The sequence below is a fragment of the Microdochium trichocladiopsis genome, assembly GCF_020744255.1.
Source record: "Microdochium trichocladiopsis strain MPI-CAGE-CH-0230 chromosome Unknown B0I36scaffold_1, whole genome shotgun sequence".
NCBI lineage: Eukaryota > Fungi > Ascomycota > Sordariomycetes > Xylariales > Microdochiaceae > Microdochium > Microdochium trichocladiopsis.
The window spans coordinates 4388322-4405727 of record NW_025763544.1 but is presented as its reverse complement, the minus strand read 5'-3'; the positions used below and the strand labels follow the sequence as shown (position 1 = coordinate 4405727).

At 54.6% G+C, this 17406-nt stretch overlaps 6 protein-coding genes across 6 annotated transcripts; 3 read left to right on the top strand and 3 right to left on the bottom strand.

Moving 5' to 3' along the window:
* Positions 1 to 653: 653 nt before the first annotated feature.
* Positions 654 to 5682, bottom strand: B0I36DRAFT_311940 (DNA polymerase). Its single transcript, XM_046152436.1, has 3 exons — positions 5143 to 5682; positions 2684 to 5067; positions 654 to 2633 (listed from the first exon to the last, which is right to left on the bottom strand). Exons 1-3 carry the CDS (start codon positions 5441 to 5443, stop codon positions 876 to 878), a joined length of 4443 nt encoding a protein of 1480 aa, XP_046019066.1. The 5' UTR covers positions 5444 to 5682; the 3' UTR covers positions 654 to 875.
* Positions 5683 to 5927: 245 nt separating this feature from the next.
* On the top strand, positions 5928 to 8681 carry B0I36DRAFT_311939 (uncharacterized protein). The gene has a single exon (XM_046152435.1). It carries the CDS (start codon positions 6086 to 6088, stop codon positions 8372 to 8374), a length of 2289 nt encoding a protein of 762 aa, XP_046019065.1. The 5' UTR covers positions 5928 to 6085; the 3' UTR covers positions 8375 to 8681.
* A 251-nt stretch (positions 8682 to 8932) lies between these two features.
* Positions 8933 to 9805, top strand: B0I36DRAFT_18111 (uncharacterized protein). The gene is made up of 2 exons (XM_046148757.1): positions 8933 to 9406; positions 9536 to 9805. Exons 1-2 carry the CDS (start codon positions 9047 to 9049, stop codon positions 9710 to 9712), a joined length of 537 nt encoding a protein of 178 aa, XP_046019064.1. The 5' UTR covers positions 8933 to 9046; the 3' UTR covers positions 9713 to 9805.
* A 514-nt stretch (positions 9806 to 10319) lies between these two features.
* On the bottom strand, positions 10320 to 12298 carry B0I36DRAFT_233345 (uncharacterized protein; the record flags this gene model as incomplete). The annotated part of the gene is made up of 4 exons (XM_046149225.1): positions 10320 to 11525; positions 11591 to 11720; positions 11789 to 11958; positions 12047 to 12298. The coding sequence occupies 4 exons, from the start codon at positions 12296 to 12298 to the stop codon at positions 10320 to 10322; spliced, it is 1758 nt and encodes a 585-aa protein (XP_046019063.1).
* Positions 12299 to 12828: 530 nt separating this feature from the next.
* B0I36DRAFT_18155 (uncharacterized protein) lies at positions 12829 to 14444 on the bottom strand. The gene is made up of 2 exons (XM_046148758.1): positions 14017 to 14444; positions 12829 to 13144 (listed from the first exon to the last, which is right to left on the bottom strand). Exons 1-2 carry the CDS (start codon positions 14340 to 14342, stop codon positions 12952 to 12954), a joined length of 519 nt encoding a protein of 172 aa, XP_046019062.1. The 5' UTR covers positions 14343 to 14444; the 3' UTR covers positions 12829 to 12951.
* Positions 14445 to 14929: 485 nt separating this feature from the next.
* B0I36DRAFT_235171 (eukaryotic peptide chain release factor subunit 1) lies at positions 14930 to 16584 on the top strand (the record flags this gene model as incomplete). Its single annotated transcript, XM_046149377.1, has 4 exons — positions 14930 to 14968; positions 15149 to 15233; positions 15322 to 15371; positions 15445 to 16584. 4 exons carry the CDS (start codon positions 14930 to 14932, stop codon positions 16582 to 16584), a joined length of 1314 nt encoding a protein of 437 aa, XP_046019061.1.
* Between the last annotated feature and the right edge of the window lie 822 nt (positions 16585 to 17406).

Genomic DNA, 17406 nt, shown 5'->3' with positions numbered 1-17406 from the left:
TTCCGGTCCTTCACGCCACGTTTGCCTTCGGTTGCTCGCATGGAGTTGGTTTGGGACACCTACCCGTGGGGCACGAAGGAAGGTTTGGCAAGGAACAGGGGATCATTGGCTCTCATTCACGGAGCAATCCTGGTCAAGGATCGTGGAGGGAAGGAGGGTTGACATACCTGACTTTCTGACCACATGTGTGTCAAAGTACATAGACCCCGTGCCAGAGCCACGGCTCACGTAGTGGTATGTGGCACATCCGACACGATTAATTGACTCGTAACGAATTTTCTCTACTTTGACTTGCTGCATGTGCGATGCATGTAGCGCGAGTGTGCTCAGCAGAACGTAAATCGTCTGTGCTGTTAGGCTGGAGCTTTGACGCATCACACTCATTCCTGGGGCTTCGTCTTCGTCCCCTCCTACAAACCTCCCAATGTCAGTCCATAATTTCCATCTGAGGTGCAAGTGAATTGTTGAAGATATATCAGAGGCAATTCTGACGTTGCCCAGAAGGCGAGAGAACGGACATCCGCATTGGGCTTTAGTCGATGCTAACAGCAGGAGCACTGGTGCGCGTGATATGTGAAATGAGGCGGAAACCCCATAAATAGGGGCTCGGGATACATCAACGAGCTGGCCCACCTGCGCACTTACACCGTGGTTTGGATTGCTGTCACGCTGTCACGCCGGTTTCATATCCATCCCCATGATTAACTTTTGCGTGCGAATAGCCATGGCGGCTTGCTATCATGTTCATATTCATCTTCACAACATTCATAGCCTAGAATAGCGGTTGCAGTCAGAACCTCAATAAGCATGTGAACCGTATCAAAAGCAACCACCAAACGCCACTTCGCTATAGTCGAAGCCCAGAATTTCCTTGTTCATACTGCCGTGAACCCCAGCTTTCCAAACAAATTGTCCATCTGCACCCATTGGCGACCGCATTTGTCCAAATACTTATCGACCACACCCTTCACGGTGCCAAAGCGTACGCGGTTGTGCTCGACGAGTGCCAGGACTTGCTCACGCTGTGCAGCACTCAGGGCCCCCGCATTGCCATCGCCTCCCAGGCCCGTTGCTCCAGAGGAGGCTTTGAGCTTGGCCTTCTCGACATCGAAGATGGACGCAAAGTACAGTAGTTGATTGTAAGCTTCTCGCTCGCCAACTTCATATCGCATACGCCCGAGGCAGCCAGCAGCACGGCCTTGTGGACCAAGGCACTTTGTGCCGTACACACTCATCTGGCGAGTGCGAGCGCCACATTGCGGTTCATCACAGCACAACCAGCCCTCGTAATAGCGGGCGGACTGTATTCTGATGGCATGGTCGACCTGGGCGACGATGCTCAGGTTTGGAATGAGAGCAGAGCATGCTCCGCAGGTGATGCCTTGTGCGGTTGTGCGCTGACCGGAGGACAAGATACCCTCAAAAGGCGCCGAAGTCTTGCACTTGCGGCACCGCAAAGAGAGTCGTGCACACTCAGCGAAACGTACTTCATCTGGAACCTGAGACTCTAGAGGATGAACCTTGAAGTCCTGGTTTCCATTTTGACCAGACGAAGGGTTGCTTGCGTACCGACGTATATCAAGACCAAGTTGTTCCGCGAGCTGGGACGTGGATGTGCCAGTTATGTTGGCGCACAGACGTTCCACGGGAGGGAAGATTTGCTTGCCGAGGTACCACTCAACGTCGACCTTGAGCTCCGAATCCGTTTTCATGACATCTTGAGGCGTGTACGCCCTCTTCGCAACAGGCTGCGACGTCTCCTTGCTGTCGCCAGTCACAACGTAGGAAATGACATCCCCCTTGCGTACATTCTTGCCTCGTGCAATGTCTCTGAGCGCAACTTGCACTTGCGGCATGGAATCCGCATTGGGGTATTCCTTGGGCGACTTTCCGAGTTGGGTGTAAATGATGTACTTCTGGATTGGCACGGCGTTTTCGCGCATCTTGCCCGAGATTTCGCGCAAGTATTCGTGGATTCGCTGCACGGACAACTCGGTCTCATCGCCTGACAAAATCTCGTTCAGGATGCGAGAAGAGATATCTTTCGACAAAGCGCAGTACTCTCTCCGCTTCATGTCGAGACCCTTGACCTCCATTTTCTCGATGAACTTGCCTCCAGGCACCTCTACGAGGTTGATAGCCGCATATTTCTTCTTGGCTTGGAGCAGGATCCTCCGGAAAACATTATCGATGTCGATTTCAAGTAAGCGGTAGCGTTCATTGACGGCCTTCTTGAACTCCGTGCCGACTTTGAGGGCGTCGGCGACTGACTCAACATTCGCATTGATCATGACCGAATCGGTGTCACCGTAGATGACTTGCAATGACCTTGACTCAGCAAGCTCTTTCGTGCTGCGTAGAATCTCACGGCCTTTGTAGGTGGTGAGCACGGCAAGAGGGCGGGCGTAGAAGCGAGACTTGGTGTATCCGAGACAACCATACATGGAGTTGGCCGTCAGCTTAAGAGCAAGTTGCTTGATATCCCAAGTGGCGAGCTGTTCTGGGGTTGCGCTCTTATCCTTCATTAATGACTTGACCTGTCTTCGACGACTGACTAGAGTTGCAATCAGCTTCGGCAATATGCCTTGGCCCTGTTCTTGAGGAACTTCAGGCACAGTGTCCTCGTCGTCCGCCTATGCTAGTCAGCTTCTCGTATCGAGCAGTCCTTTTGGAAACGACTTACCAGATTAGACCGCTCCACGGTCGTGAAGCAAATATTGTACTCTTGAATGATGGATGGATACAGGGAATTGAAGTCCATGACAAGTACAAATTTGTCATAAAGACCTTTCTCAGGCTCGAAGACGAGACCACCCTTGTACTTATCCTTCTTCTTCGCGGAAGTCGCTTCTTCATCGTTGTTCTCCTCCTCCAACTTCAGGCGGCCCTTGAAAGGCTGCTTGTCGGGACAGATATACTTATTCCGGTGGAATTCATGCAGCAGAATGTACTCGTTGCGTTCTGCACGTGTGCCCGTCAGCGTGCGTGCCCAAGAATTGCCGGCGAGATTCGTCAAGACTTTTGTGAGCGGGAGAATCTGCGTGCTCAATGCGAGAGCCGCAATGAAGTATGTGTCCGCTTCCATGTGAGTGATGTAGTCCATCAGCCCACCCTTCTCGGTGGCCCATGTCTTAAGTGCCACATCATTATCCACGTCCCGTCGACGATTATTTTCACCCAAGTACAGGCTGCACATTTCGGTCAAGCTCCAAGACTGGCACTTGAACATGACTGACTTTCCGGCGTCATTGGCTAGGTCGCAAAGCAATCGACCGGCCATGACTTGACGCTCAGCAAAAACGTTGCCGCCAGTTTTGCCTAGGGATGAAGGCCATGCAGATCTTCGAAGACGACCCAACCGGGACCACTGCGGGGTCTTCCTCTCGTATAGCCGGTTGAGCAGGATACTGTAGTCGACGCCTTCTAGCTGATGGCCCAGGATGACGTCCGGGTCGACCACATCCACTTGAGCCAGGAAGAAGGACAGAATCTCGGATTCCTGCTTCATGAGCTTGATTAAACCCTTGTTCCTGGTCGTGGCGAGTTTCTCAAACCCTAACGGAAATTGTGTGCCATTGGGCTTCATCAGCGTAAATGTACGAGAAGGAAGTTTGTCTGCTGGAGTCGTGTCCGACAAAAGAACGTTCTCGTAAATTCGAGCACTGATCGCGAGAATCTCTTGTTTGTTGTCCTTGGCGTTGAATGAAGTCCGCATCGCTAGACTCATGATGGTCAAGGGAGGGGTATCCAAGTTGTCCGACTCGCTCATTACCGAGATCATGTTGGGATGGTCACAAAGCACCTCTAATTTGGCGTGGGAGGCGTTCTTGAAGCTGCCGAAATCCGCATCTTGGATTTTGAGCCAGCAAGGCCCCATGACGTTCTTCCAAAGAACGAACTGTTCGAACAAGGATGTGTTGGTGCCAAATACATGCGAGAACGTCTCGCCCTTGATCTCCGCCGATAGTGGCTGGGCGGTGTACGGATATAGAAGTTTGAGGTACTGTGCTTGCTTTGGAATGTCGGCAAGTTCGAAGGCGTATCGTCTGGAGCACGCTTTGATCTTGTGCATCTTGACCTTCATGCTTGTCATGATTTCATCGACTTCTTGGTAGACTTCGCTCATGCCAATCTCATCGCTGGTCTCATGGCCGTTGACAACGCGGCTTCTGCGTGGCAGAAAGTACAATTTCCGCAGGATGTTGTCAACCTTGACACAACAACTGACGTAGGTGTTTGACTTCTTGTTGAGAACTTTGCCGAACAGGCATAGTGAGCCGTTGACTTCCACATAATCTGTCCAAAACATGGACAGACTGCCATCTTCCTCAACGGCATCCTTGTAATCAATCTTCCCAACACTTCTGGTCTGGGCAGGGGAGCTGCTCGCCACCGATAACTTGCTGGTGAGCTCATTCCAAGAAGATGCATCCACTGTCTCGGTGTCTACCAACTTTGCCGGTGAGCTGCTGGCGGGCGTGGGGTATGGTTCTGCCTTGAGAATCTTCTTGATGGGCCGAGATGCGGAGAGGTTGACGCTGGTCGTCTTGATCGCACCCATGTGCGCAACTTCCAGCATTTCTTCATCTTCTTCGTCATCCTTGGGCTCGGCTTTTATCTGAGTCTTGCGAGCGACGGCTTTCGTCACTGGAGATGATGGGAGCGGAGCGGGATCACTCATAACGATATCCAGGCCCGGGGACTGGGGATCAGTCAATCGAGTAAAATCGTCGCCGTCATTGTTGACGGCTGGTTGTGGCCTTGGCGGCGATGGTTCTTCGCTCAAACGCGCTTTCTTGTTGAGTGGAAGGCGTGTCTCGCGTATGGGTGAGCGCACTCTCGCCCGCTGGCGTTCAGGGGATCTTTGACGTTTCGAAGTACGAGCGGCAGCGGAGGGGACGTTTGCGTCGACCTCACCCAGCAGGTCTGCCAGGAAGCGCTCGTCGTCTTCAGTCTTGATGGCCTTGGGCTTGGTTTGTGCTGTGTTTTGCCCTTTTGTGAAGTATGCACTAATATCGCGATCATCGGCATCTCGCTTTGCTTTGTCGGCTTCTCGTTGGCGTTTATCTGCGTGGAGAGCTGGTGAGCCATTCTGTTTTTGGAGCGTGGCTGTATGGAAGTGCGGATGGCGATGCAACTAACCTGATTTGCGGGTTTTGCCAGTAGGTAAATGGTCCTCCTCTTCCTCCGAATCGGTGCCGTAAGTATGCACCCTGTCCCATTCCTCTCGCCCATCATCGGCATAGCCCTCGCCATTGTCATCCACGACGAAGTCGTCCTGGTTTAGCCGATCACGGACAATCTTCTTGTATTCATTCTCGTCAACTTCTTCATACAGGGCGTTCTCTTGCGCGACCTCGTACGAGTCAAACGCCTTCTTTCCCGAGGCACGTAGAGCCCGGAGCTCGGCGAACTTGTTGCGTTTGTTAGCCGCTTTCGACATATTGGCGGCGAAAATCCCCTGCGGACTTGAAAGGCTTGCTGGAGGGACGTGAAGGCTGTTTGACGTCAAGGCGTGGTTATCTCATTTCCAAATGGATACGGCAGTTGTCGGGAAACTTTGGCGGTGCAGACATGCACGAATACTCTGTCTGGGTCTTCTCGGAGACCTTGTAGCGTCTTGTTGTTGTTGTTGTGGTTGGAGTTGCGGCGTGGGAGCGAGGGGTGCTGTATGGCATTGGCGGCCCTGACTGGGGACGTTTTAGTGAACATTCGAGGCACTAGCACGCGTATCTGCTCAAGCGTAGACAAAACTCGCGTCAGGACGCGTCCTGGGCGTGTGTCCGAGTCTCCTGAGCCCCACCACTTTAGCAGAACGAGACACCCCCTACGCTGGGCGTGGTTCTAGCGATAAGATAGAGTCCAGGATCGCCCCAGCTCGACTCTACTGGAAATGTTCTGGAATCTCATATTCAAAGGACGATGCACACTCTTCAACCACTCGAGTGCGATACCAAAGATACCGAAACACGAGCTACGAAAACGACTGCCTACAGCCCGCAATAGACATCGATTCTTGCTTCAGTACTGTCGCAAGTTTGCTGACGCAACAGCAGCGCTCATAGGCCAGCAAGGCCCCCCGACCATGCTCGCACAAGCTGCAAGGCACCGTAAAGCAATCTGCCTCTCGATAAATATCATCGCTTCACCGGCTCGGGCGCACAACTTCCTGTCTCGCCATGGTGTCCCACAGCACACGCAAGCTTTGAGATGTTTCTCAAGTCAACCATGCAGGAGACAACGAACATCGGGGAGGGAAACGCCCGAGGCAGATCAACCCTCAATTTCGAGCCCAAGTCCAGTCGCGAAAACGAAAAAGAAAAGCCTAGCCCTCCCATGGATGACCAGAAGCGAGGACGGCACCCCCGCGGCGCCCGATCCTCTCCGTGCGGCTCAGCATGTCGCTATGTTGCTATCCAAAGATCGCCTTGATGATGCACAAACTTTCACAAGAGCGGCAAGCAAGTATGCTCAGCTCGTCGTGAGCTGGAACCACCTGATCGATTATGCGCTTAAAAACCAGAAACTTCGAGAAGCACTCAAGCTCTTCCAAGAGATGAAAAAGCGTGCTCAGGTCCCGAACGCGCAAACTTTCACCATACTCTTCCGCGGCTTCGCACAGTCGCAGCACCCAAAAACGGCCGTTAGTGAGGCTGTCAAGTTGTATCAGTCAATGCTCACCAGAGAGCGTGTTCAACCGAATATCATCCATCTCAACGCTGTCCTCAAAGTCTGCGCAGCCGCTGGCGACCTCGAGTCGCTATTTATGATCGTTGAGACGGCCAATGATTCCATGAGATCTCCCAATGGTCAGACGTATACGATCATCCTCAACGGCCTCCGTGCCCCTCTGGTGGGAAGTCGAAGGCAAGCTAGCGCAGATGAGCAGCTGCGGAGTGCAGAGGAAGCGGCGACAAAAGAAGCCCTACAACGAGCCAAGACAATATGGCGCGAAGTCATAGATCGCTGGAGAGCTGGTGCAATCGTCATCGACGAAGCGTTAGTTTGTGCAATGGGCCGCCTTCTCTTGCTTGGGGACCGCTCGGACCGGAAGTCCATCCCCGAATTGATTGAACAGACCATGCAAATATCTGTCAAACCACAGGTGGAAGGCCTCTCCCCCATGCGACCTGCAGGTGCAGCTATGCCATCTGGAGTCCCGATCTCGAAGAGTGTCGTAGCACTCTCCCAACCACAGTCAAAGAAGACTTCCCTGAGTTCTTCGATGGGATTCGCGCACCCCGGCAACAACTCCCTTTCTCTTGTCCTTGAGACGCTCGCCGACACTGGCGAAACTTCAGCCTCATTGCGTTATTGGGATGCTTTTGTCCAAGGACACGGTGTGGTGCCTGACGCTCAAAACTGGATTGCTCTTCTCCATGCTTTCTCAAGGGGCAAGAACAGCACCAGTGCGGCCAATGCCTTGGAAAAGTTACCCGCAGAGATGACACAAAGCAAGCATGTTCGTGCAGTGATGAAAGCTTGCCTTCGCGATTGTCTCAACCAGCATGCTTTCGCTAATGCGACACGGGCTTTGAACGCCATGAAGACGAAGCTCGTGCTTCCTGATCTAACCGCCATGCAGACCTATTTACGAGTGGCTTATGCTTGCAAGAGGCAGTTTGAGAACAAGGCCGGGCAATTTGATCAGAAGGCAAAATATGCCCACGGACGGCAGCTTGGCGCTGCCCTCGACAATCTACAAGAGCCGCACGCCATTATTCGGAAACACATTGATGGTTTGCAGCTCGACCAAATTGCCGACTCGAAAGAATGGCTACAAAAGGCCACAATTCTGGGCGATCTCGTCGCTCTGTCTCGGAAGATGATCGCAGCATACGATAGGCTCATCTTTGACGATATGGTACCTGAGAAGGTCTCTGAGGCCATCAAGCCATTGCGCAACCAACTCAACCGCCTTGTTGTGGCCTACTTTGAAGAGCGTCTAAAGCGAGACCCGGCTTTTGATAGGAAAGCCATGGAGATGGAGGATGATGAGCAAGACGCAGGCGCCGAGGATACAATGCCGCAAAACATGCAGACGCCAGCGGGAAATGACGCAAAACCGCATGGTTTCAGCGAACGCAAAGGCAAATACTACTCTGGCATGCATCAAATCAACTTCGAGAAACCCCAGCACGGCGAAGGAGAATCGGAAGCAACAAACCCTCGCCGGCCTCAAAGCGTATCTTGGGACGAGTCCGAGCCGGCACCGTTCAGAAGGTCTGAAAGGGGGAGCCATCGGGCGAGGAGGCCGTCTTCCCGAGAAGCGAGATCCCCAAGACGAGGTCAAGCAGGCGGCAGCAGAGACAAGGCGCCGCTTCGTCAAGGCCAAATTCAGTCCAAGGAGGAGTTCTGGGCAATGGCCGAGTGACGGAGCTGTAAGATGCAGAATCAGTTGATTGGCTGACACACACAGCTGTGTGGTGGGCGGTTAAAGGGGACACAGCGATGTACGATACTTGATACTTATACCCTCGTGTGGCGTGGCGATGTACTATACATGGATCGAGTAACGACCTTCTGAATGACCATACTCTGGAAAATGTTCCCAGGAGCAGGGATGTGGATTCCCTGACAGCGCCGCCTTGCGTTTGTGGACGAGATCTTGACATTGCCACGGATTATTCCCTAGGTAGACCCCAGCCTGGCTCTGGAAAACTATAATCGGCCACGAGGCTGCGAAATGTGTGGCCAATGGTCCAGACACTGCTCGCTTGTGTATAGGCGCTGAGCTGGAGCTACGTCAAACTACGGGCGTGTTTAAGGACCTCCGATCTTGGGACCCACCATGCAGGCGTGCCGTCGTCGGCATAGGCAGACCACATCGACCATCTTTCTGCCCACCGTCTACATCGATTGACACCACCACAGCCAGCCATCGAAACGGAGGAATACCAACGTGCGAGACACCCGAAACCCCCCATCATTTCTACATTGGTGAGAGCCACATTGGGCAGACCGGCACGGTCACAGCCATAGCTGCCGAAAGAGTCACCGCAAGCTCCTCCTCGCAGCTCCCGCTGCTGCCAGCTCCGCCGCCGTGATGGCTGCAAGCATCCCTACCCAGATCGCCGAGACGGTCCAGACGGCACACATCCAGCGCAACCCGTCGCCGCGCCACGACCTGAACCCCTCGACCGCCGCGTCCGCAAAAGTGCCCATCAGCCTGCATTCGGCCGCCAGCAAGAGCGACCTGCTGTCCGAAGACTACGACGACGTCGAGGGCTACTCGGACGACGACGACGACGATGACGACGACATCCCCCTAAGCGTTCTCCGCCCCCGCGCCCGCAGGACAGACTTCCCCCCCATGCCCGACCTGCGCTTCGAGCAGAGCTACCTCAACAGCATCTCCAAGGCACAGTCGTGGCAAGGCATCGCGTGGATCACGTTCAGAGACCAGGTGAGCCAGCTCTCGGTCACGCTCGTTTCCTTCAGTGGGAGCGGCCGTAAGCCGCAGATCTCCTGTCCTGAATAAACCCAAATTACACTGACCTCTTGCTGACACCACCGCCTCCCTATTCCCACACAGATGATCATGCCCTTTACCCAAGGCGTGCTCTACAACCTCGCCATCTGCGGCTGGCAGCATTGGAACCGTACTGCTCAGATCAGCGGCAGTTCGTATGGCGCCAGGTTACGCAGGTGGTGGTACCAGGTCAACAACTGGCCAGTGCCTGCGGATTCAAGACAGAGGTCGAGGAGATGACGGTGATGATCATGGCGCAGTGAAGAGCCAAGCTCGAGGGCCGCTGGATATTATTTGTACATGTATCGCTTGGCTACGAAGGGTTAGCTATTTATCAAATTTTAGCTGGATCAATGCCAGCACACCCGATGAGTTGCTTCCGTCTTGGCGGGTGCTGGGAGACTCTTGGCCCACCCATTCTCGGGGATGCAAGAGTCACAGCGAGAGCACGGCGAGGCCAATGACGCAGTTCCAGACCATTGTTTGCAACTCTCGCAGAACCACTCGCTAGTCACGAAGGGCGAGGCACCAAAAGACACCCATTCCGCACTGAGAAATGACCAATTTGATCTCTGGCAACGTCGCGGCCAGCAAGTAGTTTGTGTTTTTTGCGTTCATAACACACATTGTCACTGGCATCCTCCTCCAGGTCGACTCGCAGGCGCACATATCTCGCGCTACACACCGGTAAACTACACTGTTTACAGCTCATCACTCAATGACCGAGCCACCAGTTGGGCAGCCATAAGTTGTCCTTCACAGATGCGGCCTCAGTCCACTACTCAAATACGTATCGCTCCGACATCGTGAAATAGCGTCGTCATTGTTGGAGGTAGGTAGCGCCCACTTAATGCGTCTTCTCCGGGCTGCCCCGGAAAGCTAGCGACGTAGGCAAAGTCGAGTTCGAAGCGGGCGTGAGAGGCGGTTGCTGCCCTTCCCCATCGAGCTGCTTCTTCGCCTCGACATCATCAGATGGATCCGGAGTCGCTCGGCTACCACGGTGGCCTTGATCCATCCTTGTCGCATCAGCCTCCGCTCTTCTCTGCCCATTGTTGTCCGGTGTCTTCTGGACGCCATCAGAGTGAGGCGCCTCGGCAGCAGCCTCTTTTCCGTTTTTGTCAGGCACTTTGAGCTTCACGACAAGGCTCTTTGGGCTATCCTCAAGATCATCATCAGCCATCTCCTCATCCCCGTCAAAATCCTCTTCATCTTCGTCGTCTTCTGACTCGTCTGGAACGTGATCGTCTCCTTCGTCATCCCCCAGATCTGGCTCGCTAGGATCTTCATCCTCGTCATCCCAGCCATTGGCTGATGATTGACGATTCGTAGTGGACCTTCTTGGGCGGCCATTCGGAGCTCCTGTGCCTTCAGCCATGCCCATGAACGAGTCGTCGTCCCCAGTTGTGACAATGTTGTTGGATGCGTCGACCGTCATGCGCGAGGGGGCCTTGACCTGGCGACCACTGGCGGTGGTCACTGGACCGGCAGGCTCTGCAGGCGTATGTGTGCCTGTATGCCGCGTAGACCGCCGGTTGGTCGAATCAGACATGAAATCCTCGTCGTCAGAGTAGGTATACTTCATCCGCTTGCCCCTCGTCCGGCCTTCGTACATCGAAAAGCCGGGCTCTGGCCGCTTGAACTGCTCCTTCCGCATTAATCGATATTCGCGTCTCTTTCTCTTCTCCTCTGTCGCCTCGAACCGGGGCACAGCCGCAAGCATTCGCTGCGCGAGCTTCTTTGCCCTTGGTCCGCCATCCTTGGTCTCAAGCTTCTCGGCCAGCGCACTGAGCTCATCTATAGTGCCTGCAACACTCCACCAGGTCCGGTTGAAGCCGGCAGGGTTGCTCTCGCGGTAGACCCGGAAGGCAGTGTCGTCCAACCCCTCAATGAGGAAGTATCGTCGTCGGTCGCTGTCAGAACCCCATGGCTGGACAGAGAGCGGCTGGTTGAGGTCGTCTTCGTGTCGGTTCTGCTTGTAGGACTGGTTGATTATTCCTTTGACCACGTCCGAGGACGCAAGGGTCCAGACGACAAGAGTTCGAAGCAGCGTGAGCTTTGTTGTGCGGGATTTATGTTAGCTTGTCTCCTTTCATGGCTGCAGGGTCAAACAACGCTTACTCGTTCAGTAGGGGTCATAGAGGCAAAACTCTGGCCACCGGCTAGTGGGTTCTTCTCCTCCCAGTCTTTGGCCCATTGACTTTTGTGCGTGGAAATAGCATCTTCTAGGGCTCGGTTATAATGACCAGGCCTGACGCGCTGCAGTCAGTAGCGGCTCCCAGCGGGACAATCTTGGCGTGTTGAGGAGAGGATCCATACTTGACATCCTGTTTGCGATTGAGAAGCAGACCCAAAATCGAGCAGAGGAAGTGTTCGACGCGTTCGCCCGGTATCGTCTCCGTGATGTCGCGTTCGAGCTCTTGGGGTCCGAAATTGGCTAATGACTTGGGAAGTGCCTCGTTGAAGCGGCTTCGGAACATGACGAGAAACTGCCAGCACTGCATCAGCGTTTTGGTTGTCTCGAGAGACGCGACGTGTAAATGCTTCGCGCGCCACGCGCACGACCAGGGGACGTACCGCGATGTCCGGATTGTCTGCCAGAACATAGTCATGAGGGGGCGAAGGTGATCTTCGCGGCGGCGGTGGCGATGGTGTCCTCTGTTTAGTCACTGCTTTGAAGGTCTTCTTTGGCTTCGCATCCTTGGGCACCTTATGGAAGAATTTCAAGATCCCCTGCTCGCGCTTGAGTTCAACATCGCTCTCTTCGTCAGGCGGGGCAGGCGAGAGGGACGAGAGGGACGAGAGGTCACTAGAATCGTCGTCGCTCATTGTGCCGGTGTGTAGGCTTGCGCGTGTCGTCGGCGTTGTTGGTCGAGGACAATGCTCTGGTGAACGCGCGAGATGAAGGTGAAATGTCGGTGGCGTGTCGGAGGGGTGTCGTTAGGTGTCAAGGATGAGGATGCAAGCCTGTAAGGCAGGAGGAATGCCCCTGCGCGAGCTTTACGTCTCGAACAAGAACAAGATGAGAAAACGTGCACACCAAGACGCGTAGTTTCCTATGGTATGGGGCGCTGGAAGTTGTGTGGCTTAATGGAAGTGGATTGGGGGCGCGGTGGACAGAGCAACGTCAACGACAAAGGTTGGCACGCACTAGGTCTCCGCCTACCTCAAATTGCCCACTCGCTCCAGACAACCAGGGCAGCGGCAATGCACGTCTATCTTAAGAGGCTGGTTTGAAGCACCATGGTCACTTTGGCTAGTCCATGCTCGCAAGAAGAAGCCCCCCTAGCTTTCCACAACCTTTGCTTGCATACAACAAGTTCCGAGCCTTCACGGACAGTAATTCCTGACATGGGTTTCGTGAGAGGCCCTAGACGACAGACCTTAGGGAGCGTATTAGGCCACCACCACAAGTATGCCTGACCTGTCCATCAACAGTGGCTCTCGGGGAGTTTCTTAAACGACACAGCAAGAGTCCGCGGTCAGCGCTGGGCTGCGAGGACTTCAGCATGGCCACAAAACTGCTGAAACTGTGCTGCGCTTGCTCTATCTGTTTCGCAAGCAGCACGACGGACACAAGAGGCATATGTGCTCTGGCCATCGGAAGAAAGAAAAGGCCGTTGCCTTCTGCAGGGCGGAGAGGGTTCCGGGGGGCCCAGCTTCCATTCACGGTCTCTGTGTCCATGCGCGTTAGCTATAGGCTCTAGAAGCATGGCAAGAGATGCTGACGCTTGTCTCATCGGCAAGTGGCAGAACGAAGTGATTGTGTGAAGTAGACGATGCGACAGATGACCATTCCACACCGCTGCACGCACTGGATCCACTCAGCTCAGTCAATCCAGCCATAATCTCTCCGCACAAGTAAGTCGTTCATGGCTATTGCTGAGGTGACCGCAGCGGCGCCGGCGCGATTGGGCTTCGTCGAGAAAAGATAAGATGATAATGGCTGTGCGTAGCTGCGAGGTCAAACTCCGCTGAGCTTCATCGCATGGTGAGCTTTGTCGTCATCGTCCATGGGTTCTCGGCTGGGCAGCCAGCAGCGCGCCTCAATGGTGGTGGCCGAGGTGGCGGTAACTGCGTTCAGAAGCTGCCAACAGCACAACCTTGGAATGATCCAGGCCTCGTGGTGTGGGATTGTCGATTCTGTGGGACAGCGCACTTGCAACAAATGGCATGGTTGGCCAAGCACAACCCTCCTGCAACCGCGGAGGACTTTTGCCTGGGAGGGGCGAGTGCTGCTGTAGGTCAAGGCCACTCTGCAAAGACACGCTCACCATGTTTCACAAAGAAAAGCCTGTTGGCGCGAGGCGACCGGAAGGATGATGCAGAAGAGTCGAGGCACTGTGGTGCGCTGTAAGGTTGTTGGCCACGACCATGCGCGACAACGCGGGGCGGACGCGACAAGGCACCTGGGCGCCACACCAGGGCCGCCTTCCAAGGTTGCACAGAAGGTCTGGTGCGACAAATTGTGCAAAGATGGAGAGCAGCGCCAGAGCCGTCCACGTTGCGGGTCGGTCCGAGAATACTTCAGTACTCAAAGTACGTACCGAGAGGCATCTGATCTTGGCTCGGTGGCTGGTACGCCAGTCTTTGCATGGAGCATGTCGACAGTGAGAGGTTGGGACACGTCGCATATTACCGTCGACTTCTTGAGAGGCAGAATCTTGCCGTTCGATATGCTGGACAGAGCGTACCGAGCACAGACTCGACTTGCCACCGACGCATACTGCCTTGGAGTGTTTGCGTGCGTGTCCAATCTGTTCCTTCCACACCCGAGAAGGACTCGGCCATGACGCTCCGAGGCAGATGACAATAGAAGATTGGTGTTCAAGTAAACCACCAGAGCCAGTTCGAATCCCTGTGTCTGGAGCATGTCCCCGAGTTGCCACTGCGTCTCTGAGTGTCTACGTACGCAGTGCCTGTCTTGAATCGGGCGTCGCCCCACCACACGTCATCTGCACCCCCGCGAGGCGACCTTCACGATCCAAGTGCCCAGTGTGGTGTGGGCAACCTGCAGGAGGCGTTTGATGCCTAGCTGAGCCACAGAAGCAACTTTGCAATAATCGTAGCAGGCCGCAGCCAGTGCTGCTGTGAGCGGCTCTTGAGGCGGCATGCTTCATGGAAAGGACTGAGCCAGAGGCACGAACGATCCAGCATCCGGGTGCATGCCGCCACTGGCATTTTGCATGTTCTGAGGTCCAGCTGCCCCACCGCATTTTGGTAGTGAACGGCAACTGGTTGGCGATGCGACCTGGCCCATGTGAATTTTTGCCCGCTTAGGCCCAATCACTCGTCCGACCTTTTCTCCCACCAGCACCACTATTCGCACCTGCACCTCCACCACCCCGTGTTCTGGTACAAATCCTGCTGTCATTCCACAACTCCCTCTGAGGTTTGCAGGCAGACAGCCGAGCCCGCCATCGCATACGTCTCCATTTCTGCCACGAGCACGCCGCCATCATGGCCGACAAAGATCAGGGCAACGAGGCCGAGAAGAACGTATGTCCCGCCGTTGCCCCCTCCCATCAAGCACACTCCCCCACCAGACTCGAAAAATTCCCACATGTCACCTTCGTAGGGCCACGCCGTCCTCCACGAGCACCAGGCAGCTACCTCACTCCATGCCACAGCAGGTCAACCTTTTAGACTATGTTACTGATCACAAGTTTGGCTGCCTAGATTGAGATTTGGAAGGTCAAGAAGCTCGTGAAGCGCCTCGAGGCAGCACGCGGAAATGGCACCAGCATGATTTCCCTCGTCATCCGTAAGCCCCACTACCCCTCCACCACGAGGTTTCGATATCGGTCATACCTGTGGGGATCCATGAGACGCGAGCTGACACGACAGTAAAGCCCCCAAGGATCAGATTTCCCGGATCGCGAAGATGTTGGCTGAAGAATACGTACGTCACCCGCCATACACGTGGCCTCCGCCCTCCTCACGATCAAAACCCCAGGCTAACTAAACGGGCTTAGGGTACTGCGTCCAACATCAAGTCCCGTGTCAACAGACAGTCCGTGCTGTCAGCCATCACTTCGACCCAGCAGAGGCTCAAGCTATACAACAAGGTCCCTCCCAACGGGCTAGTCGTTTACTGTGGTGAAATCTTGACGTCTGAGGGCAAGGAACGCAAGGTCAACATTGACTTTGAGCCGTTCAAGCCAATCAATACCTCTCTTTACCTTTGCGACAACAAGTTCCACACCGAGGCTCTTTCCGAGCTGCTCGAATCGGACCAGAGATTCGGATTCATCGTCATGGACGGCAACGGCGCCCTGTTCGGTACCTTGAGCGGCAACACCCGTGACATCGTGCATAAGTTCTCTGTCGACCTGCCGAAGAAGCACGGTCGTGGTGGACAGTCTGCTCTGCGTTTCGCCCGTCTCAGAGAAGAAAAGCGTCACAACTATGTCCGCAAGGTCGCCGAGCTAGCTGTGCAGAACTTCATCACCAACGACAAGGTCAACGTCGCCGGTATTATCTTGGCTGGTTCTGCTGACTTCAAGAATGACCTCAATGCTTCCGACATGTTCGACAACCGTCTTGCCACTAAGGTTATTAAAGTTGTCGATGTGTCGTATGGGGGTGAGAACGGATTCAATCAGGCCATCGAGTTGTCTTCTGAGACGCTTGGTAACGTCAAGTTCATCCAAGAGAAGAAGCTCATCGGCAAGTACTTTGAAGAGATCAGTCAGGATACTGGCAAGATCTGCTATGGTATCGACGATACACTCAAGGCTCTGGAGCTCGGTGCAGTTGAGACTTTGATCGTTTACGAGAATCTTGAGATTACACGCTGGAAACTGAAGGACAGCAACGGCAACGAGGTTCTCCTGCATCTCACCAAGGCCCAAGAGTCAGGGGACCGCGCCATGTTCATGGACAAGGAGACTGGCCAGGAGATGGAGCTCATCTCCCAGGACTCGTTCATTGAGTGGATCGCTGAGCACTACAAGGACTTTGGTACGAACCTTGAGTTCGTGTCGGATCGTTCGACTGAGGGCAACCAGTTCGTCAAGGGCTTTGGTGGTATCGGCGGCATCCTGCGATACAAGGTCAACTTTGAACAACTAAACGATCTCGAAGACGACGATGACGACTATTACGATGATTGACAGCTTGAGGAGTCCCTCTCGAGCGGGGGACCAGCTCAAGCAAGCCAGTCAAATAAGGCGCCTGTCGAGCATGACGATCCGGAGCGCCACCATGCGCAAGCCCCCGCCCAACCCGTGACGCTGGGCGGGAAGTCTGCGTCGCCGACCTTCACCGAGCGCCGCCTCGCGAAGACCGGCCCTGCCAACTCTGCGCACACCGCACGACAGGTCGCGGCGCCAAGCCCGCTTCGCTCTATGATGACCGCTTGAGTTGACTTGCGACACGGAAAAGGGGTAAGCGTCCAATACGAAGCCATGTTGATTGCCTTTACCGCTTCCACATACTGACACCATGCTCGCCAGGGTACCACCATGGGTCTCCATGCACGTTGAAGACCGTAGGAAGCAGTAGCCATCATAGGGCTGAGGCAGGCGAGTACAGAAGAGAGTATAAGTGAGGGTGGGAGCGATGGTCTTTGCTGGTACATATCCCGTCCAGGTAGTCAGCCAAAATTGTAGCGTAGTTTGAACACGATATGGGGCTCCTGTTCGCTGCAGGAGCTACTATCGCCATTGCAGACTCGACTGAGAGATGTGTAGTGCACGAATCGCCTGCTGACAGCATTGGAAAGTATCCATATGACGTGGCCTTGTACCTTGGAGCTCAGTGTGTATGATACTCGTGGCCGGCGCCGGAGGTGGGCCGTGGCCGGGGAGGACCGGCGTGCAGAAAAGGTCTTAGAACCCCGCGAAACCAAACGGAACCCGCCGCTTTGAAGCCCGCCACATTCCACAACAAGCCAGAACACCTTGCTTCGAGCTTGGCCGGTAGGAAGCTGGCAG